At 34.8% G+C, this 21296-nt stretch overlaps 1 protein-coding gene across 2 annotated transcripts in view; it reads left to right on the top strand.

Annotated features, from left to right (window-relative positions):
• LOC132107053 (E3 ubiquitin-protein ligase TRIM9-like) overlaps positions 1 to 21296 on the top strand; it is a 36935-nt gene that overhangs the window by 1248 nt on the left and 14391 nt on the right. For both annotated transcript variants that reach the window (XM_059513198.1, XM_059513197.1), the window contains exons 2-5: positions 15751 to 15846; positions 18156 to 18278; positions 19935 to 20045; positions 21044 to 21197. In XM_059513198.1, the coding sequence (XP_059369181.1) occupies positions 15751 to 15846; positions 18156 to 18278; positions 19935 to 20045; positions 21044 to 21197 (484 nt within the window). The remainder of the gene's footprint in view (positions 1 to 15750; positions 15847 to 18155; positions 18279 to 19934; positions 20046 to 21043; positions 21198 to 21296) is intronic.

The raw sequence follows: 21296 nt of genomic DNA, 5'->3' as shown, positions 1-21296 counted from the left end.
TGGTTTTATGTAGAAAACAGTAAATCACAAAACATGAATCTAGTTTTAAGTTTTCACAGCCAGGGTCACAATTATTTTATATCGAACTTTTAAGAATTATATCACTGCCATATTTGGACCCCCTGCTGTGGTTCATTAAAGATGAAGATTTTGAGAAATTTTTCTTATTTATTTTTTTGTAAATGTTCAGATTTTTTTAATACCTCATTTTGTGTTCCATCCATCTGCAACAACATACAAGTTTGACATGATTGCGAGTGAACAACGACAGATTTTTTTCCCCCTCAGTGACTTTTCAGTGTGGTGTTATTTGAACTTCCTTGGAATAGCTTGCAAATGTATTGAACAGGGAATAAAATATATTGCATCTATTGAATACAATTTTTGGCTTGTTCTTGTTAATGTGCTGCAGGAGTTGGTTCACATTTTTGGTTTTGACACTTAAACTCTTTTAACACACACACTCACACACACACTCGTGTACTCGTGCTTGCCTCTACCCCTTCAGCTCCGCTCTGTGTGTCTGTGTGTGTGTGTGTGTGTGTGTGTGCTGTATGTGTGTGAGTAGGTCAGTGTAAGTGCATTATGCTCTGTACAGTATGTGTGTGAGGAATTGAGGAAAGCTTGTGTATAGTGGATGGAGAGAGTCACGGTGTGTGTGTGCTATTTTATTGTAGGCAGGGAGGAACTGCGTGAGTGTGTATGAGTCAGTCTAAATTGTACCCTCCCGCCGGGCCTCGTTTTTCTTCATGCACTTTAATGGATTCAGATGGAGCTGATCATTTTACACATATTGCATGAAGCTGTCAGATTGATCGGTTAAATTAGAACAAACCTTTAGTCTGAATTTAGTGTGAATCTCTTTAATGCTTTTGGGTCTTTATCATTTAAGTGGTGATTGTGACAGTGTTCTAGTCATTTATGGACTGAAAATAGGCTCTGAATCAAGAAGGTGGGACATATATGTAGATTTTTGTGAATAAAGCATTAGATTGCAGTCTTAAGTACTGATGTCTAATGATTTCCATCGATTACGATAGCTCAGAAGCGAGAAATCACATTGACTTTTTTTTATTGCTGGATTACAGATAATAACCTGCTCTGCTGGGAAATACGCTGTATAAAGAGAGATGTTCAGCATCAAGTAAAGATACGAGCTCATAAGATATTCTCTGTTAAGCATGAATTAGCCTGACATATCTTTTCCCAGTGAGATTGTTTGGAAGCCTGTTTTCAACTAGGGTTGGGTATTGATTGTTTTTTTTACGATACCGGTGCAATTTCGATACTTTTAAAATGGTGCCGGTGCCTTAACGGTGCCAGAACCGATACTTAAAAAAAAAAAAAAAAAGATCTACAAAAAACTATGGATAACATTAAAGAACATAAAAAATTATTTACAATAAATCCATATCTTTCACACACTCATTGGATGCTCTCATTTCCCAAGCTTCCCTTACTCTAAGGCTAATAAATGTATTTCATGATCTGGGTCATTATTTAATGCAAAACCACACTTAACGTTTCTACTGTATCTCTGTCAAACACTGATATTTAGTTAAATATTTAGTCTTTAATCAGTTCTGTGAATGAATGTATGTGTGCACTCACAATACCGTGCTTTTGTAAAATAATGAAAGCAAACAGGATGCGCTTTCTGCCGTTTCGGTCTCTGTGAACTCGAGTGCAAAACTCCATACATCTTTGCCTTACAGACATTAAAAATATACCTATAGAGAGTGAAGTGAACCAACGAACCAATTTAAATGGAAAACAAATATTCTCCGATTATGTATTCCGTATGAAACCTGCATACAGGCGCATCACTCCTGTGGAGTCAGTGTCTCCGACTTCATCTCTTAACCTGAAAACAAAGAAAGCACTAGTTTATCTTATTATTAAAATAATAATCCATACTGTTTTCCCTGACACATTCATAATCATTACTTCTGCTGGTGCACTGTGGCAAACTTTATGCGTGTGCTTGAGTGTATATTAAGCTATGTAGGCAACTAAAGGCTCATTATAATGACTGAAATGGTTTATTAAAAAAACGTGTGCTTAGTTGACTAATGTGTCAAATAAACTACTACTAGTCGACCCAATGATTCCTTAGTCGAGGGCAGCCCTAATAATTTTACAATTACAGGAAACAAAGTAACAGTTATGTGAATTGGTGTTGTAATTGGGAGATATAAAGCCGCAATTACAAAATATAAAGTCACAGTTACTTTTTTTGTGAGGCATAAATAGGCCTCAGTGTAAGGGACAAAATGCTATGTTGTACTAGTGTTTACATGTCTCAACTTTAATTGGTTTAGAGCGTATTGATTTGATATTGACGTATTTCCCTGTGCCATGTGTGTATTTGAGGATTTTAGAAGGTATTGTGTTGCTGTGGAACTCTACTGAAGTCAATACACACACTCCCATAATGGATTACTATTAGTTGACCCTTGACCTTTGAACTCTGAGCCCTTCCTTAAACACTACCCATCACCCTGACCCTGACTGCCTACACAGACATCTGTCCTCTGAATAATAATGAGAGTCAAGTTTATGTAGAAATGTTCATGTGACTAGCTGTAACACTTTTTAAGCACTGAAAACCTGAGACATCTTGAAGTCTTGCTTGAAAAGCTGCCATGGCACACAAAAAGAGATTCAGGTCATTTATTTCATCACAGTGAGAAAAAAAAAATATATACTTTGGACCAACTGCAAAACTTTGACTTGTTGATGTATTAGCCAAATGTATAGTTTTCTCAAATTATACAGTATTCAAGGTATGATTTTAATATTTTAACAAATATTAATCAAAGAAATGTATTTTCCCAAGACTAAAACATTCATCAGAAGTAAACGCAGTAGTCTTTATTATAAAGACCATACCATAAATTTCTTTAGACATCAGCTAAAATGTTACTTAAAACTGCAGTCTGTAACTGGTTTTGGTTAAATATATATATATATATATATATATATATATATATATATATATATATATATATATATATATATATATATATCTTGGCTTTTAAACAAAAGAAAAATTAGCTAAGTCAAGGCCTAACCTCTTTAAAAAGACCTTCATGAATATAATAATTTCTGCAGTCAGGACATCACCTCATCACTTTGGTGTCAAGTGAAAATACTATTTAAATTAAATTGTTTCTTAGCAAGAAATCAAGTTTGAAGTGTTAATTGCTTCTAGACAAAACAGGTTTAAACAAGAAGCCATGTTTAGACCAATATAAAAATGAGCTTTGAATAAATGTTAGTTTTACTATTTCCAGTGTGTAGCAGGGCTATAATTAACCATAAGTAGGGACATATATCCATTATATATATATATACTTGTTCAAATAAAAATATCATACAAGTTTAACTGACAGATATCACTTAAATAAAATATAAACAGAATAAAATAGGCTTTTAGCATCAGTACATGTAATATACATGTCTTCAGTCAATGGAGAAACAAACACAGTCTCCTGTGTGTGGAAATGTCAATGGATGTCACTAAAATAAAATATGATTGTTAAATAAATATGATTGTAGTGTCTAGACACGTAATGCAGGAATGCCGTCTCCATCCACACATATTCATAAATACAGTGTGACCTCCTCCTCCACACACACACACACACACACACACACACACACACACACACACACACACACACACACACACACACACACACACACACACACACACACACACACACACACACACACACACACACACACACACACTAGCAGATTGAATGTAGGTTAGATGTTACAGACTGAAATATGCTGTACCACTCCTCCATGTGCAATCGCTGGTAAGTGTGTGTGTGTGTGTGTGTGTGTGTGTGTGTGTGTGTGTGTGTGTGTGTGTGTGTGTGTGTGTGAGTGTATGTGTGTGTTTAAGGAGCCCTTTTCACACTTTTTCCTGCCGGTTATCTGTGACCAAGGAAACAGCTCAGTAAACTCAGGCCACTGACTGAAACGATCTTTATACAGACCAGACTTCAGCAAATAAGACAGGAAGACATAGTCTAGCTGGAATGTTTCTCTGAGAAATGAAAAGATTAAATTAAGAAAACGTTTGTCTTTTTAAAAATCCTCAAATACAGAAATAGCAGCTCACATTTTTTTGACTTTGTTGGGGTCTGTGCGGCCGGATGAAGTCAAAGATGGTCAGCCAGCAGGGTTTTATATGCAGCTATTCATAGAGAAGACAGTAAAAGAGAGAAAGAGAGAGAAATAAATATAGAGAGAGCTGCAAACCCCCTCCTACAAACGTGACCCGTCCTGTTCAACGCTTAAGTACAGGGTCCTGTAATACAGCAGGTTTCCATGGTTACTCATGAATATTACGTCAATGTTTCATTTTCCCACACAACTGAGAAGAAGCATCAGTGACTGTGGTTTCTTCAGACGTGCTGAACAGACAGCCTCTGACCTCCCCAGGTGTCCAGGTCAAATTCTGTAAATGAATTTAGATGTCAAAAATTTCATTTCAAAATCTCTCTCTCACTCTCTCTTATATTTAATAATATATAAATTCCCTTTTGAAGAATATCTGAAGCTTTTTCTTAGGACCACTGAAATTGTTTACATTGTGTCTATATGAAATTTCCCCTAAAAATTCTCGGCAATGCAATGTTCCCACATATTTTACCTTTTGTAATCTAAATGGTGGTTGTTAATAGTATAACATTTCAATAATTCAGTGTTTTTAAAAAATGTAAATATGTATGGATTTAAAGCAGTTGACCAAATGCTAGCAGTCTAAAGTATAAATACTTTAAAGTTACAATTAAATTATTTTTAGCACTGTACGAACAATAATAACAATTGCTGTTCTGCTTATTTGTCTTGATAATAATACTTTTTTTTCTTTTTATTTTGGGATGAAAGGTTACTGTTCCTGAAATGTTTCACATCCATATTACAGTGAATATTGTCATAAGTTTCTTTTTGGATGTTGACAAATGTGGTCACTACGAGCTGCATAGAATTAAAAACAAATCTAGTTTTGTACAGATTGGGACAACATTTTTGAATGAAAGTAACACAGTTAAGTGACATTTTAAAAACTGAAATAGTATGTTCTTGTGAAAATACTCCAATGATCTTTAATTTACAGCTTTCTTTAATAGTTTACTTACAGCATTGCTCTAAATATTTTGGAGTGATGAGTAGAAACAAACCTAGTGTTTTTGGCATATAACACTCATTTTCAGTTCCCTCTGACTGCAGTTAATCTGAAATTGTCTTGCAGCATCACAGAATGAATAAAGCAAAAGTGATGAATACAGCAGTGAATAGCAGGGGAAATGGCTAAAGAATTGACATATGTGCAGATAACCATAATTTCACATTTTAGAGCTAGATCTGCTCCTCGTTTCTTAGCACCATTGCAACGTTGTGTCATTTTAAAATTGATGCTGCCAATGATTTTCTCTCTTTCCACTGAGAACATGGAGCCTCGGAGATGTACAGCTGAATGGAGGGGAGAGACCGAGAGGGATGTTGTCATCAGTATAGGGAGATTTGTGTGAGCAGGTCAGATGGGTGATTGCTTCTGCTGATCTCCAGATGTACTGTATTAATCACACAGCTGCCCACAGAGACAGAGACAGAGGCTGTGCTCCAAAACCTAATGAGCTGCTTGCACTGCAAAAGAATCATTTTCTTCATTAGTCATTTGGTCCTGTTTTCCAATAGAATCTAGATCTAAAGATTCTTGAAGCAAGATTAATTGATTTGAGAAACAAAATCGGGAAAGATATTAAGATATTGATGACATAATATATTGGGATTTATTACATATTTTTTAATTTATGTAAAGCACTTTGTACAGAGCCCTGCACATGACATGCAAGAAAAAAATTAATAAATTGTGTGCACGATTTACTAATTCATTCCCTTTATGTACTAAAACATGCACACGATTACTATTGCTTTCCTTCGATTTACTATTGCGTTCCCTCGATTTGATCTTACTGTAAAAATACATAAAAAACAAATTTTTGATTAGTAATATGCATTGCTAAGAATTAATTTGAACAACTTTAAATGTGATTCTCTTTGCACCCTTAGATTCCAGATTTTCATATAGTTGTATCTCATCCAAATATTGTCCAATCATGACAAACCATACATAAAAGAAAAGCTTATTTATTTAGCTTTCAGATAATGTATACATCTCAATTTCAAGAAATTGACCCTTATGACTGGTGTTGTGGTCCAGGGTTACATATTGTTAGCTTAGCAACATGCTAGCACCTAGCTATCTCCTCTGTATCTCCTTCATGTGAGGAGCGCTAGACAGAGTTGCTGCCTGTGCAGATTGTTCTGAAACCAACACACTCTTATGCTTTTTCTTAACTATTATATGTTTTTGTGAATTGCTGTTGAATGCATGTTATTGTCCATTTTTTTATGATCTGTTCATGCTTATTATGGTGCTGTGTAGCATGTAAAAGGCAAGTAGCATGTAAGATGAGAGAAAGCACTCATCATTCTAGTTTCAGACTGTTTTCATTAATAATCTTTGCTTTTAGCATAATATTTATTTAAACATTTTGCACAAATCCCTGGAATAAACACCCTTTTTGGGCGTAGTTTTCGCTCCCATGATTTTGATCCTCCTTACAACTGCTCAGGGTGTGTTTCCCAAAACCATTGTTTGCTAACTACAGCCGTTAGTTCCATTGAACTCTATTGTTATCAACGGAACTTTTGGGAAATGCACCCCAGGTCGTTATCACAGAATTTCTAAAAATTTTTGCAGATTTTGCAACCGGTTCAGTTGGTGACGTGAATTTACCTCATTAGCTAACAGAAACCTGTTTGGCTTGAAAGTGATTACAGCGTGGGCTGTGCTTCATATATCTTCATATATCACTAAATTATTAACAAAGACAATGGAACAGGTTTGCTTTTTTTTCCATAAGTTTTTAACAATTGTAAAATCATAAGTGTTGGTACAAATGAAATCATATGACTTTTTTTTTTGAAAAATTCAACTTCTAAAATAGTTACATTTTCTTATCATATCGGGTTGTCCAAAGCAATCATTTATTAATAATTTACGATGGTTATAAAATCCATAAGAAAATATTTTAGCATATAAAATCTAAACAGCTGAAGGCATTTTAGTTTTACATTTCAGGATATACAGTAAGCATCAATGTAAAAAATGAATGGATAACAAATCATCAAAGATGGATGTGAAACAAACCCTTTGTGTGAGTGTTGAGAGCCTGATCTGACAGCAGGGGAAGGATCAAAGAGGATCAACGGAGCGTAGCTAGCATTAGCCAACTTACATTTGTTGTTTTTTTTTACTAATTAATTTCATTGGTTGAGTGAAATTCACTTTTATTTCATGTTTTGTTCTAAATCAATGTTACACTTCTTTATTGTTTATTTTTAGCATTTATTTTTTAAAACTGAAGTACTGAATGTGTACTGTATGTCAGTGAGCCAAACTGAAAGTGATTGCATCTCAAATGCATTTAGCACTTAGTTCAGTCAAGTAGTGATTGTCCTTTTTATAGCTATTCACACACATAGCTGCTGGCGTAAACTGTGACTTCACATTGCATTTCGTTTTTATTTGCTGAATGCTCAATAGATTTACTTTAATCTAAAATAGTGTACACAAGTGGAGAATGTCTCTCTTCTAAAACTGGTGACCTATTTTTGAAGGTCCATTTCTGTTAGGATGCTGCCTTGAAAGGTCTCTTTCTATGAAGAGGTACTTCACTGCATTTTGGAAGAGAGTCCGAAGGGGCATTAGGTTTAGATGTGATGGCAAACCTGACCCACTCTTTAGTGCACACTCCCCGAGGACTCACAATCAAGGTCACTACTACATCAGCACAGATTTGTATCTTACACACATACACACACATTAAACAAACACACAGTCTCAGTCCAGCAAACATGCTGACAAGGCAAGTGCCCAATTTCATCTGTCAAAAAAAAATCAGCCAACAACAGTCATTGAAATGTCATGCGTGTTTCTGTGATGTCCCTCACACACTGGCATCGAAATTCAATTCATGTCTCATCAGCTCTTCATCACATTGCTCTGCTGAAGTAGATAATGGGATAGCACTCCGTCTTTTAGCAAGAGTCTAAATTAAGAAGCTCCACTTTATTGTTTGATTTCATATTAGCGCAGCCTTTTTTATCTTTTTTTATCTTTTTTATTTCATTACAGATAGACTTACTGTTCAGTAAATCAGTAAGGCCAATAAAGCATAGTTTTGTTATAGTTTTGCACTGCATGTATTCTTCTAACTGACATCTTTTAACCGGAAGTTAATTGTCCAGTTTTCCACCTAGACATTGAAATGATACAGTGAAAAAGCTTGGACACCTACTGCACACTTGAAAGGTTTGGGGCTGGTAAAGTTTATTAATGTTCATGAAATGTTCATGTACTATCTTTAAGAAAAAGACAGTAAAACAGTAATATTTTAACTTTTAAAAGTAATGTATTACAATATTGTGTTACTCCCTAAAACAAGTAACTAATTACGTTACTTAGTTACTTTTTATGCTAAGTAATGCATTACATTACTTTTGAGTTTCTATCACGTTACTTTTTAAATATGAGCAGGGCTTAATTTGTTTTTAATATAAGAAGTTCTATTTTTAGCAAATGTAAAAGCCCTTTCGCTACAAAAGGTTTAATGAATAAACCTGAAGGAAAAGTTAATTTGCATCTGTACAGTAGAACACAGGAGAAGAAGAACACTCTTCAGCATTAAAAAACAAAACAATGAAGCACAATTATTAGTTTATCTAAAGTAATTTTTGCTTATTACTATGGTTGAACTGGATCATCAAAGGTCAGCAACTAAGACATTAGTTAATAAAATGGGATTAGATACATTTGTGTTATTTAACATATTTACTTATTGCAGGTTTGCATCATATTCTGAGTTTGCATTCACTGTTTTAATTCATTTTGATGAATACTAAATCAGTTTTTTTGTGAGGTGGATGAATTAATGCACATTCACATTTAGTCTAGAATCATGTTCACACAGTGCACACAACACCTCTGTACTTCAGATTTCTCCCAATATGGGGACATGAGACTATAATCAGTCAATTAATGGGAAAACAAAGTAACTGGTGTTATATATTTTCTTGTAAATTAAAAAGTAATACGTTACTTGAAAAAAGTAATCTGATTACGTAACTCATGTTACTTGAAATGTGTTACTCACAACACTGATTGTATAATATTATTACAGTTTATATAAAAAATAACTATTTAACTATGAAATAACTATTTTCAGTTTTAATATATTATGAAATGTAATTTATTCATGTGATTTCAGCATCATCCTTCAGAAATCATTCTAATATGAGACCATGGATCACAAAACCAGTCATAAGGTTCACCTTTGTGAAATTGAGATTCATACATCATCTGAAAGCTGAATAAACAAGCTTTCCATTGTTGTATGGTTTAGGATTGGACAATATTTGGGCCAAAATACAACTATTAGAAAATCTGGAATCTAAGGGAACAAAAAAATCTAAATATTGAGAAAATTGCCTTTAAAGTTGTCCAAATGAAGTCCTTAGCAATGCATATTACTAAACACAAAATAAAGTTTTGATATATTTACTGCAGGAAATTTACAAAAATAATAATAATTTTGGCTATTGCTACAATTATGCTACTTATGCTAATTATAATATGCTAGCGTGCTACTTATGACTGATTTTGTAGTCACATATGCTGATTTGCTGTTTAAAAAACATTTATTATTATCATCGGTGTTGAAAACAGTTGTTCAATATACAACACCTGCTCAATATTTCTGCGGAAACAGTGATTTTATTTTCAGGTTTCATTGACAAATAGAAAGTTAAAAAGAAGAGCATTTATAATTTGTAACAATATAAATATCTTATAATTAAATAACTTCTGATCTCAATATCTTTAGAAAATGACCCCAAAATGTTTGTATATGTAATACTATTTTATCCAACACACAGACTTGACAGGAGTGGTCATCTCTTTTAAGAATTTGAGACATTTGTGAAATTACTATTAGTTTCTTTATGATTTAACTGTAAAACCTTTTAGAGAGGACAAATCTCATTCATTCATTATTCGAAAGAAAAGTGTGCAAATTTGAGACATAAGTCACTAGCCTGCAGCATGTTAAGGACTGAAATACATTTGACCTCATCTGTGTAGGTGAGTCTGACCACCCGACCTTTGCACTGACTGTGGTCAATAAACTTTAACTACGTGACATTTTGGACTTTAAAGTCTGTTAACACCATTCTAACAAAGCAAGCCTATTTCTTTGTTTGGTTCTTTGGTTGAAATTAGCCAGAGTATCGTAAAGGAGGGCCAGGTTGTACAGGGTCTGTGGACACAAAAGCGTGACGGGATGTGACCCTGATGCATCATTGACCCCAGCGGTGTCCTGGTCTCTTCTTCTCCATCACACAGGCACACATACTAGGAGAAGTGGGCCATGAGAAGGGTCTTGTTAGCAGGCTGGACAGCTTGCCGGGGCAGATGGCATGTTAATAGAGCGAGGAGATACGTCTGTGTGTGTGCTTGTGTTTGTTTGTGTGTGTGTGTTTCATTCGTTGATTTAAGACCCTGCTGATCGAAGAAGGCCAGAGAAGGCCCAGAGGAAGAAGAGCAGGTGGAAAGGAAATGTGTGTATGTGTGTGTGCGTGTGTGTGTGTGTCTCTGTGGACTCCTGCCAGGGTGTTTTCCACAGACTCGAGTGATCATTAGTCAAGCCAGAGAGATTTTTTTATTGTGTGCATTATGTGAGCAGTGTTTAAGAATAAAATAAAATAGATCTTATGGAATTTAACAGCATTGGTTCTGATTATTCTTAACAATTTTGGTTCCTTAATGGCTCCTTTAATACTTCTGAAGAATAAATATTTTAAGAAAATACGTTTTATTTCAGGCAGCCTAAAATAAAATACTTTAGTATTGTACTTAAGTATTTATTTAAGTATTTTATTTATAAAATAATTACTACTTACAAACATGTAGTTTTAACTACACATTGTCCTGGTAATAACCTGCAAGTCACTTTGGTATTTAATACAGTTTAAAGTGTCTATTTTCTATTTTAATATATTTTCAAATGTAATTTATTCCTGTGAAGCAAAGCTGTATTTTCAGCATCATTCCTCCAGTCTTCAGTGTCACACGATCCTTCAGAGATCAGTCTAATATGCTGATTTGCTGTCCAAGAAACATTTCTGATTATCATTATTTTTTCAGTTTTATATTTGAAATATAAATATTTTCTAAAGTTATAAATGTCTTACATCCTAAACAGTTCCATTAACAGTTATTTTAGTATTTTTGAAGAATAAATATTTTGAAAAAACTAATTTTATTACAGGCAGCATATAATTGTCAGGGAAACGTCCACATTGCTGACAACAATACAATCTAATAATTGGCCTTAATATTATATTTAATAACACAATCCAAAATGGGAAAACATTTGTGTAGTAGGTGTTTACAACAAAAAATGATTGTGCCTTGCAACTGCCGTTGTGCTCAGTATTACATGAATAGACACATTTATAAAGTTTGTCGAATAGAAAATATGATTTATTTACCTTTTGCCACTTATTTCCTTTCACTCTGGTGAACTCTGATGAGTGCTTTTTCAGTGTTCCCACTAAATCTGGATTAATGAGTCATGCATCTTGGTTTAGCTTTTCACTCCAGTTCTATTAAAGTTCAGATTAGAATGATATAGTTGGCACATGCAGTACAGTAGGTGATAAATTATAAAGAATCCATAATGCAAAGCTTTAAAAAAGATCATTTTCAAATAATCTTATAGCTGCTGCCTATGGATTATGGAGGTCTGGTAAAGCTCTGGGCAGAACCTCTCGTGGCTGGGTATTAAATTGATAGTGACAGTATTTCAGTAATCTAAAGCCGATTCTGCACAGATTCGATACAACACATAAATCGTTCAAATCCTGACCGTTTAGTTTTGTTTGGGAAAAGACTCTCATAATAATATGAGAAAGAGTTCTGTTTGACTGATTGAAGTGTACAATGTCATATTGCACTAATGAGTATGTTTAGTGGTAGTTGTGATTAGCATCCCCTGTTTGAGAAAAACAGCTAGGTATGTTTTGAAGCATGGCTGCTGGTTTGAGCCAGTTTAAGGCAGCTGGTCCTTAGCTGGTCCTTAGCAATTAGCTCCTGCTCAGGACCATCTTAAACCAGGGTTGTTGGGTTGGTGTTTTTGTGGTGTTTTAGTATGTTCAGGATGTTTTATGGGGCTTGAGGTGCTTTAGTGATAATGTTTGAGGATACTGGGAATCTTGGGTGTGTTTGAGGATTCTGGGCAAAGGGTAAAGTTAAATTAGCAGGACCAGATTGGTCCAGGATGGTCCTGTGGTCCAGGATGTTGGGTGTATATAAAATTATATACATTTATTTTGTCCTCACATTCTTTCTTGTAACTCCTCCCTCTCAGTGACAATCCTGACAGAAAGGATCATTATGCAGCTCATTATGCGGACCTTTGTCTTCTCAGGTGTAAATCACAATGATATTCATGATAGTTGATGCCTACTCGCAAGTGACTTTTACCAACAAAAAGTGTCTTAGAAAATTTAAGTCAATTTATTGTTTTCTGTGAGTGAGTAAACAAGATGATTTTCACACATAATTTAGAAAGAAAAATTCTAGGCTACAAGCTCCAGTTCTCAAAAATCCCAGGAACCAATGCTCTGTATGTGTTTTATTGCCTTATTCCGGTGATTTAAAATTTTTAGTTTTTCACTAACCACGCATAACATTTTTTTTCTCAAAAGTACAATCATGTACATGCATGCATTTCACATATTATTATAGCCCAGTTTGTGCTGATTACAGTGAGATTAGACTTTACCCATTCAGATATTTATAAGAAACTGAAAAAAGCACAAATGTCAGGGCATGACAAAACTTCTCCAGGCCCCAAAAATACCCTTAGACAGGGCCGCTGCTGGCCAAATGGGTGCCCTAAGCAGGATTGTATTGTTGTGCCCCCCTCCCACAAATATGATGATGGAAAAAAAAACACCTACTATAGTGGTGAAAATAGAACTTTAATCAAATACAAAAGTAAATGAATAAATTGTATTATTTACAAATTACAATTGTAGCTCTCGACATTTATATATGGCTATAACTTAATTATGACTCTAATTTATTTTATAGTCTCAAGCATTCAGAAATCATGCAAAAGAAAATTAGCAGTTTTACTATGATAAAAGCATGGTTTATTTTTGTAAGAGTTGTGATATGCATGTTTTTTTTGTTGAAGAAATTATAAAGGCTGTGTCATCTATAGCAAAAAAGTGGCCAAAAATTAAAGATTAAGTGAATATTTGAATTAAATGTTTGGTCAGTAGCCTAAACGAGGATTTGATTGTCCTGAAAGTGTAACAGCAGCAATTACATGGCATTTGGCTCCCTTTGCAGGCATGTGTAATAACATGTACATAAAATGTTTATTTTGTATTTGCCTACATTATGTATTTTAACAGTGTTATTATTAACCAATCATTATTGCCTCATTGTTTATATATATATATATATATATATATATATATATATATATATATATATATATATAATGCATTTTAAGTCCTTTTAAAGGCTATTAATGGCTTAGGTCTGTTTTTATAGCAACAAAAAAAAATATTACAGTATATTAAATTAAATTTAAAAATTAAATTAAATTTATGCATTTAGAAGACGCTTTTATCCAAAGCGACTTACAATGCATTCAGGCTATCAATTTTTACCTATCATGTGCTTCCGGGGAATCGAACCCTCAACCTTGCGCTTAATAGCGCAATAGCGCAATGCGCGACCAATTGAGCTACAGGAACACTATTATCTTAAATTATTATTTGAAGTAACAAAACCATGGTTAATTTGAAGTTACCATGGCTACAAGAACGATGATTTGTGGTGTTATTGTTAAAACCATGGGTAATTTTCGTAAGGGAACCTGAAATAAAATTAATAATAATAATAATTCACAGGAATGTGCCTGAAAGTGATAAATGGGCCTTGTTTTTACCTAAATGATTTACAATTTATTTTAATATATATATATATATATATATATATATATATATATATAAATGTATAAGGTGTGCATTGTAGCTCAAACCTAAATGAACACATTACAATTGTTTTATGACTGCAAGTCTTTCTCCTCAAATGCTACGTTTGAGCCCATGTGAAAAAGTTGCATAATTTACATATTTTTTACAGTTTTTTTTATAAACATCAAACATTCAATTCAATTGTGCATTATAGCTGACACTTAGATGAACATTTACAGTTGTTCTTATGACTGTAAGTCATTCTCCTCAAATGCTAACGTTAGATAAGTGTATACCAATATCGCATGTAACTTTAGAGACGGTCCCTAAATTTGAGACTCACGAACGTCTAACGTCGAGCCAACTTTAAGCCGTTTTTTCTTTTTTTTCCTTTACTTTCTTTAGTTTTCTTTTCTCTGCACCAGCTTGCTGATGTCCTTTACCTGGGCATAGATGTCCAACCATCAGTTATGAACATTCAGCCGCAAACATGAGGTGCGAGTGGTCGCGAGAGCAGATGGGAGAATGGAGCATGTTTTTTTTTTTGTTTTTTTTGAGAAACAGGGATGGTGCCCCCTCTGGGAGTTGGTGCCCTACGCACACTGCGTACTCTGCGTATAGGGAGCGGCGGCACTGCCCTTAGACTCCAGAGGGTTAAGAACGCTGGGTAATGTTGGATTGGCAGGACTGGATCATGGTCCCGTTAGGTCCCTGGGCAGTGGGTATGTATCTTTAAATACCTTCCAGGTATAAACTTCCAGGCAGGTGTGTTGAGGAAAGTAGGAGCTAAACTCTGCAGGACACCGGCCGAATTTAATGTTTTGCCACAATTCTGTTTTTTATAAATCGACTCGAGGAATCATGATTTTGAATAGAAATGATACCAAACATCAGAGTTAGACACTTTGACAATATGCCAATGATAGTAAAGAGAAAATAATGATCTAACCGCATCCTGGCATACATAACGCGCATGTGAAGGACCATAAGTAGAATATATTGCTAGGTGGCATTCACACACAATGCACTTTTGTGTTGACAAAGATGCAACGCGGGCAGTGGTAAAATTAAAAAAATCCAAGAAAATGGGAGTTCAACTTCTTTTAACATCTTGTCCACATAATATTTTAGTTATGACATGTACCAGCAGGGGTGACCGCACAAGCTAACCAGCCACACCTTGACCCCCTGAAATTTGAAAATTTGTGGGGATCTGTTGGGAAGGTGTGTTTAGGAATGGTGGGAATGTTGATTGAAATTTGAAGATATCAGCTAATTAATGCCGGGTTGATTTTGGTAGGTGATATTTTAGGATGCATGAAATGTTAGGTAGAGAATAATGGGAATGTTCAGTGGGATGTAGCCAATGAATGTGTTACATGAATTTCTGCAAGTTTAGGATGACATAAGCATGTGAAGATAGTGTCTAGAGATGATGTTTAAGGAATGTAAGTGTGAATACTAGTGGACTACAATATTTAATTTGTTTTATGCAACATGAATAGATTAATGTTTTAACTGACTTAATTGAAGTTACATTGTTTTAGAAGAAAAGATTTTAAAGCATGTTAAGCTAACGATTTCACTGAGCTATGTTTATGTGTGCAGTGTCAGCTGTCCCAGGCATTGAATGGAGTGTCTGACAAAGCCAAGGAGGCCAAGGAGTTCCTGATGCAGTTGAAGAACCTGCTTCAGCAGATACAGGTAACACAGTATTAAAAATGTGAAAATGATGTAATGTTTACATAGGTTGCCAGTTTTTAATGTGTTCTTTTCAGTTTAATATATAACAACCCTAAATATGTTTTGAACACTAGGGAATAAAAATTGCCTTCACATCAGAGCAAGAAAAATAACATTATTTAAAACAGCCATGCTAGCAGCACTTGAATATTAGCATATCCTCTTTGATTTTTAAGTGTCTCATTAAATATGCAAATTAATACCTCGTTAAAAATGAAGTGGGGTAATTATAACGTTCAGCATGTATCCAACAAACATACCACATTTCAGCTGTTAACATGAATTTTGTTAGGATGTTTATGAATTGCATATCAAAGGTTTTGATAATCTAAAGCTGGGCACATCTCCATCGACCCCTGGGGTCTTGCAAGGGGGTCTGAAGACAGATAAAACATAAGATTCATAATAAACATATACAAATATTTCATACATGTCAGGTTTGAAGCATTAATTATCACTTAAATATTATAGAATGTAATGTAATGTTGAAATAAAATGTTATTGAGAGCATTTTACGTTATACTGAGGGTGCAATAGTCCAATGACAATGATGCAGCTTAACATTCATTTGTATTGAATGCTAATCAATGCCATTTTTGTGCATTTCATATTGATGTCATGAGTTTTGAATTGTATTCTGCCTGGAGACCACTGGATTATGAGCTCTGAGCTGTTTTTACTCGAGGGAAGAGTTTAATGCCCTTTCATACTGTCGAGCAGGCAGAGGGAGAGAGGAAGAGATTGTCTTTGAAAGCCTCTGTAAGCAGACTTTGCACTTAAGTGCTATAGTGATCAGTGATTTTCAATTCAACGTGACATACTTTCTCACACAGAGACCAGTCCTGCAGAAGGACTATAGTCTGGTTTCAAGCCTGAGCTCTTATTATAAAATGTACCAGTCACACATGCTTCATTGTGTAGTAGATGAAATGACTCAGTCCCATAAGCCCCAGTGTCAGTGTGTGGGTGTAGGTCTCACATCTGAGTCACAACCGTACTCAAAGTGAATGAACGATTAGTTTCGTTCAAAACTCCTACACCACAGACTCCCTCGACTGATCTTTGCCATTCACCGATTTTCCTCCAAACTTGCTCAAAGTTAATTCTCCTGTTTTAATTTTTTTATTTGATTCTTCAAGCTCCATGTTGCACTTAATCTACTGAATAGTACAGCACGCACAGCAGGTGGGATGCGTCACGCATGCGAGACTGCGAGTGGACGAGACGCTGCGCATGACACGTGACGTGCTTTATCAGGGGCCAGACCCGACCCGGCCCGAGGACGGTGGGGCCGGGCCAGGCCGGGTCGCGCCCGAGCTCGGGCTCGGGCAGAGAATCTAAGCTCTACACTACAGACAGCAAACAGAATAGCAAAAATAATAATTGCCCCATCTTGCACGAACAGGGAGTCCAGCACCAACTCCACTGGTTGAGCCCAAGAAAAGGTTTATTAGGTTTTAGTTATTTTAGTTCTTAATAACGCTTTTAGTATAGTGACCAGTTCTCACTATTTATTATCATGCCTATTATTCACATATTGGCTGTATATTAGTACATATAAAGCACATATTTTGCAAGACAATATTTTATATCCTAATCCCACCCCATACCTAAACTTAACAACTACCTTACTGACTATTAATAAACAGCAAAAAAAAAAAAAAAATTGTTAATAGTTTGTTAATAGCGAAAATCAGACCTTAAAGCAATTCTTCAGCTTAGACTAAACATAAACATTTATCTTATTTTAAATCCCTTATATTTGGTCGTAAATAATAACCGTTATTTGTTTAAGCATCATTAACCAATCAAAAATAAATAAAATAAATAAAAATAAAACTCAATTATGTGATTTTGCGGAAATGTTTCAGAAAACACTGGCAGATGGGGGTGTAGCGGTAATGTTATATTGTAACCATATTTCCACAATATACAAAGTCATGAAACTTTAGATAGTTCAGGCCAATAGGTTCTAACTCAATCTGATATAATCACATCATTAATATTATTATTAATGCAGCAGATGGCTAGTGCTTGCTGTAGCAGATTCAGCACACTTCAGAAGGCCTACACCTTCCCCAGCTCCACCTGTATAGATCTGCTACGGGGGGATTTCATGTATGCTATATCTGCAGCAGCAGTATTTCTACAAAAGTTGCATATTAAGGTCACCAAAACCAAAATGGAGATATATTGTATATAGTGTTTTGTGGTGCAAATTCTTGAGGCTGACTCTCAGTATGTGTGTACTGTGTGTATGTGTGTAACAGGAGAACGGCGTTGAGTTTGAGGCATGTCTGGTTGCTCAGTGTGACGCTCTGATTGAAGCGCTCACTCGGCAGAGGGCCAAACTGCTCACCAAGGTCACAAAGGAGAAAGAGAGTAAGCTGAAGGTGGGTCAGCACACAACATGCACATCTCTTGTCATTCATTCCTATTCTAAACTCCTTTTGACAGGGGTCCACACACCTAAAATTAGCAGCAAATTTAATTTGCTAGCGCGTGTAGTAGTAGTTTTTGCATCAGCCTTTAAGGGTAATATGGGAAAGTATTTTATATACATGTACACTATATACATTTTGCAGCAGTGAGATTATTTCCTAGTTTATTGACATGAAATTGTCCCTGGCTTTTCCACACTGATAGGACAGAGGTAGAAAACACTTGGCTAAAGAGTCATTTTTAAATATGCATGATGTTTCAAGTGCAATTTTCATCAATAAAAAATAAAAAAATAAAAAAAATAAAAAAAATCATTTTTTTTCTCTGAGATAATTTGTGGCTTAATAGAGCTAGTTCCTCCATCTCCCGGGGTCTGTGTGCTCTGCTCAGAAAATCAAATGAAGTGTTTTTGTTTGCAGTGACAGGAGACGTCATTTTCTACTCTAATTAATTTCTTCCACGCCATTAGTCTGACAACAGAGCTTTACACATGCCCTCTTTCACCACACTGAATACAGGGTGTGAAAGTAAACCCGCTCGGTCCAATGCGTTTCTTACAGTATGTTAATAAAAATTAATCCTTACATTGTTCATTAAATCACAGTGATGCAAGATTATATTGTGTGTTTGGAAGAATACAATTATCTACAGTTTATGTATCGGAAAAACAGTAGCAGAATTGGTTCATGAATGGTTAATGTATGGCTCTTTGCTCAATAAACCAACCGACATAAGATCCTTTGCTTCATTTGATACAGATTAGAGACAGAAGGCTTTCTAGTAATTTTAATCATGATAAAGCTGGCAGAAAAAAAATGATAATGAAACACATGAAGCTGATTTTTTTCATATTTTAAATATTCATGGCCTCACAATATTAATGTTTTTAAATATTGTTAGTTAATTTTGGATTAATGGCACATTAAACACATTAAATAGTGTGTTAATCTGCTTGCTTTTGCTTTGTTTAAATATTCATGTAATTCTAATTTAATGCTGGTTCTGTCAGTTCTAATTATATTCAGTCATTCATCATTCCAGAGAGCACTTGACAAGTGCATCATTAAATAATTATCACAAATAAAGAGTGACTGATTTGATCAGCTTGTCTTCACATTTGGACATGGATGGCAAAAAAAAAAAAACATAAGTGAATGTTTGATAAATGAGTAATCTTTTTAAATCTTTGTATTTAAAAAACAAATATTAATAGAATATATGCAGGATTATTCAAAGTTTATAATTCCAGGAAAGAACATTTAATACTACACTTAAAGTGATAGTTCATACAAAAAGAGATTTCATCATACAATCACCCTCATATCATTTCAAACCTGTAAGACTTGAATGAAGATTCTTTTAATGACATATGAATTCCATAAGAATCCAGCTGTTAATTCCATAAGAATCCAGCCAATAAGTTTTCTGAAGAGACGCAGTTCCTTTGTAGAGCACTGTATGTGAAAAGTTAGCATTCACGGCACGGACATAAGATTTTATTTTTATTTTATTAAGTCGTTCATCTTCATCACTGTTAGCTATCTGAATGCCTGTTTCTCAAACTGTAAGTGTGTGATGAGACTCTAACCATCTCCGCTCTGTTTCAGACTGTAAAGGATCAGATAACTCACTGCACCATGAAGCTCCGACAGACCACAGGAATGATGGAATTCTGTCTGGAGGTTATTAAAGAGAACGATCCCAGTGGATTCTTACAGGTACAAACGAGACAAAACCCCCAGAGAGAAACACATAATGACAAAAAGAAAACATATATCAAGTGCTGGTTCCATCCCTAATTCTAAAGTATGAATGAAACTTGGTGCCTTGTAAGCTGTGGTTTCCGGTGTTTACACTGGTGCTCATCAATTAAACTCTTTCAATAATTGATGTTTCATAGCAGCAAAAGTATAAAATATTGAGACGACAGCTCCAGATGAGCAGCGCTGCCTCTTTACAGATTTTTTATGAAGTATCGATTGTGATGTTTCTTTGAGTGCCTTCACAAAACATGTAATGTGAGTCAGAGATGCCTGTCCAGCAGAGATTTCTGAAAAGGCAGGAAGAAAGAAGACGTTGGTAGAAAACAATGTGTTTTGAGGATCAAGACAAACCGATGCATAAAGGGAAAGAGTGAATCGCTGAAACACTGTGTAGAATGTTATGGACTAAATCTTTTATATTGTACATCAGTGGAAACGCAGCAAATACAAGTTGTACAAAAGCTAAATGTCATGTCCTTAAAATAATAGTTCACCCTAACAATCATTTTTTTTAATGCGCTGTTATTCCAAACCTTTTTCCAATTTCAAAAATAGATTAAAAAAAATTATTGTTTTAATGCTTATTTTAATCAATAATGCACCTTAGTCAGGGTAGCGCCATATTTCCTTTTTGACAGGAATGAATATGAGAAAAAGAAGTGCAATGTGTTCAGTGGATTGTATTGTTGTTTAACAACATACTAACTGTGTAGCTTTCTGAAAAAAAAAACTTTATGTAGAAGAAAAAGGTTATGAAATAGTTTGTGAAATGAAAAAAATTGGTAAAAAAGTCTATCCTTCATTTTCATCCGTGTTAAATTGAATGTGGTGTCTAACCTGACTAAGGTCTGTAAAAGAAAGAATTACACATTTATATCAAATATAATTATAAAAACGAATGAAAATAAGATTTTCTAAGACATCACATTTGATAATTATAATTTCTCTTCCAGATCTCAGATGCGTTGATAAAGCGTGTCCTGGCGTCTCAGGAACAGTGGGTAAGAAGTGCATTGGAGCCAAAGGTCTGCCCAGAATTTGCTTTGACCGTCAACACAGATCCTCTGATGCAGTCGATTCTCCAGCTGGACTTCTCCCAGAATAAAGGTAACATGTGGCAACACACCTAACAAATGAGATTTCAAATTGTAATGCTTGTAATGAACAATGTTGGGGGCGTAACATTAACAAGCAATGCATATTACA

This window comes from Carassius carassius, chromosome 27, assembly GCF_963082965.1.
Source record: "Carassius carassius chromosome 27, fCarCar2.1, whole genome shotgun sequence".
NCBI lineage: Eukaryota > Metazoa > Chordata > Actinopteri > Cypriniformes > Cyprinidae > Carassius > Carassius carassius.
Note: the sequence above shows the minus strand (reverse complement) of the source record. Positions and strands in the feature narration are given on the sequence as shown.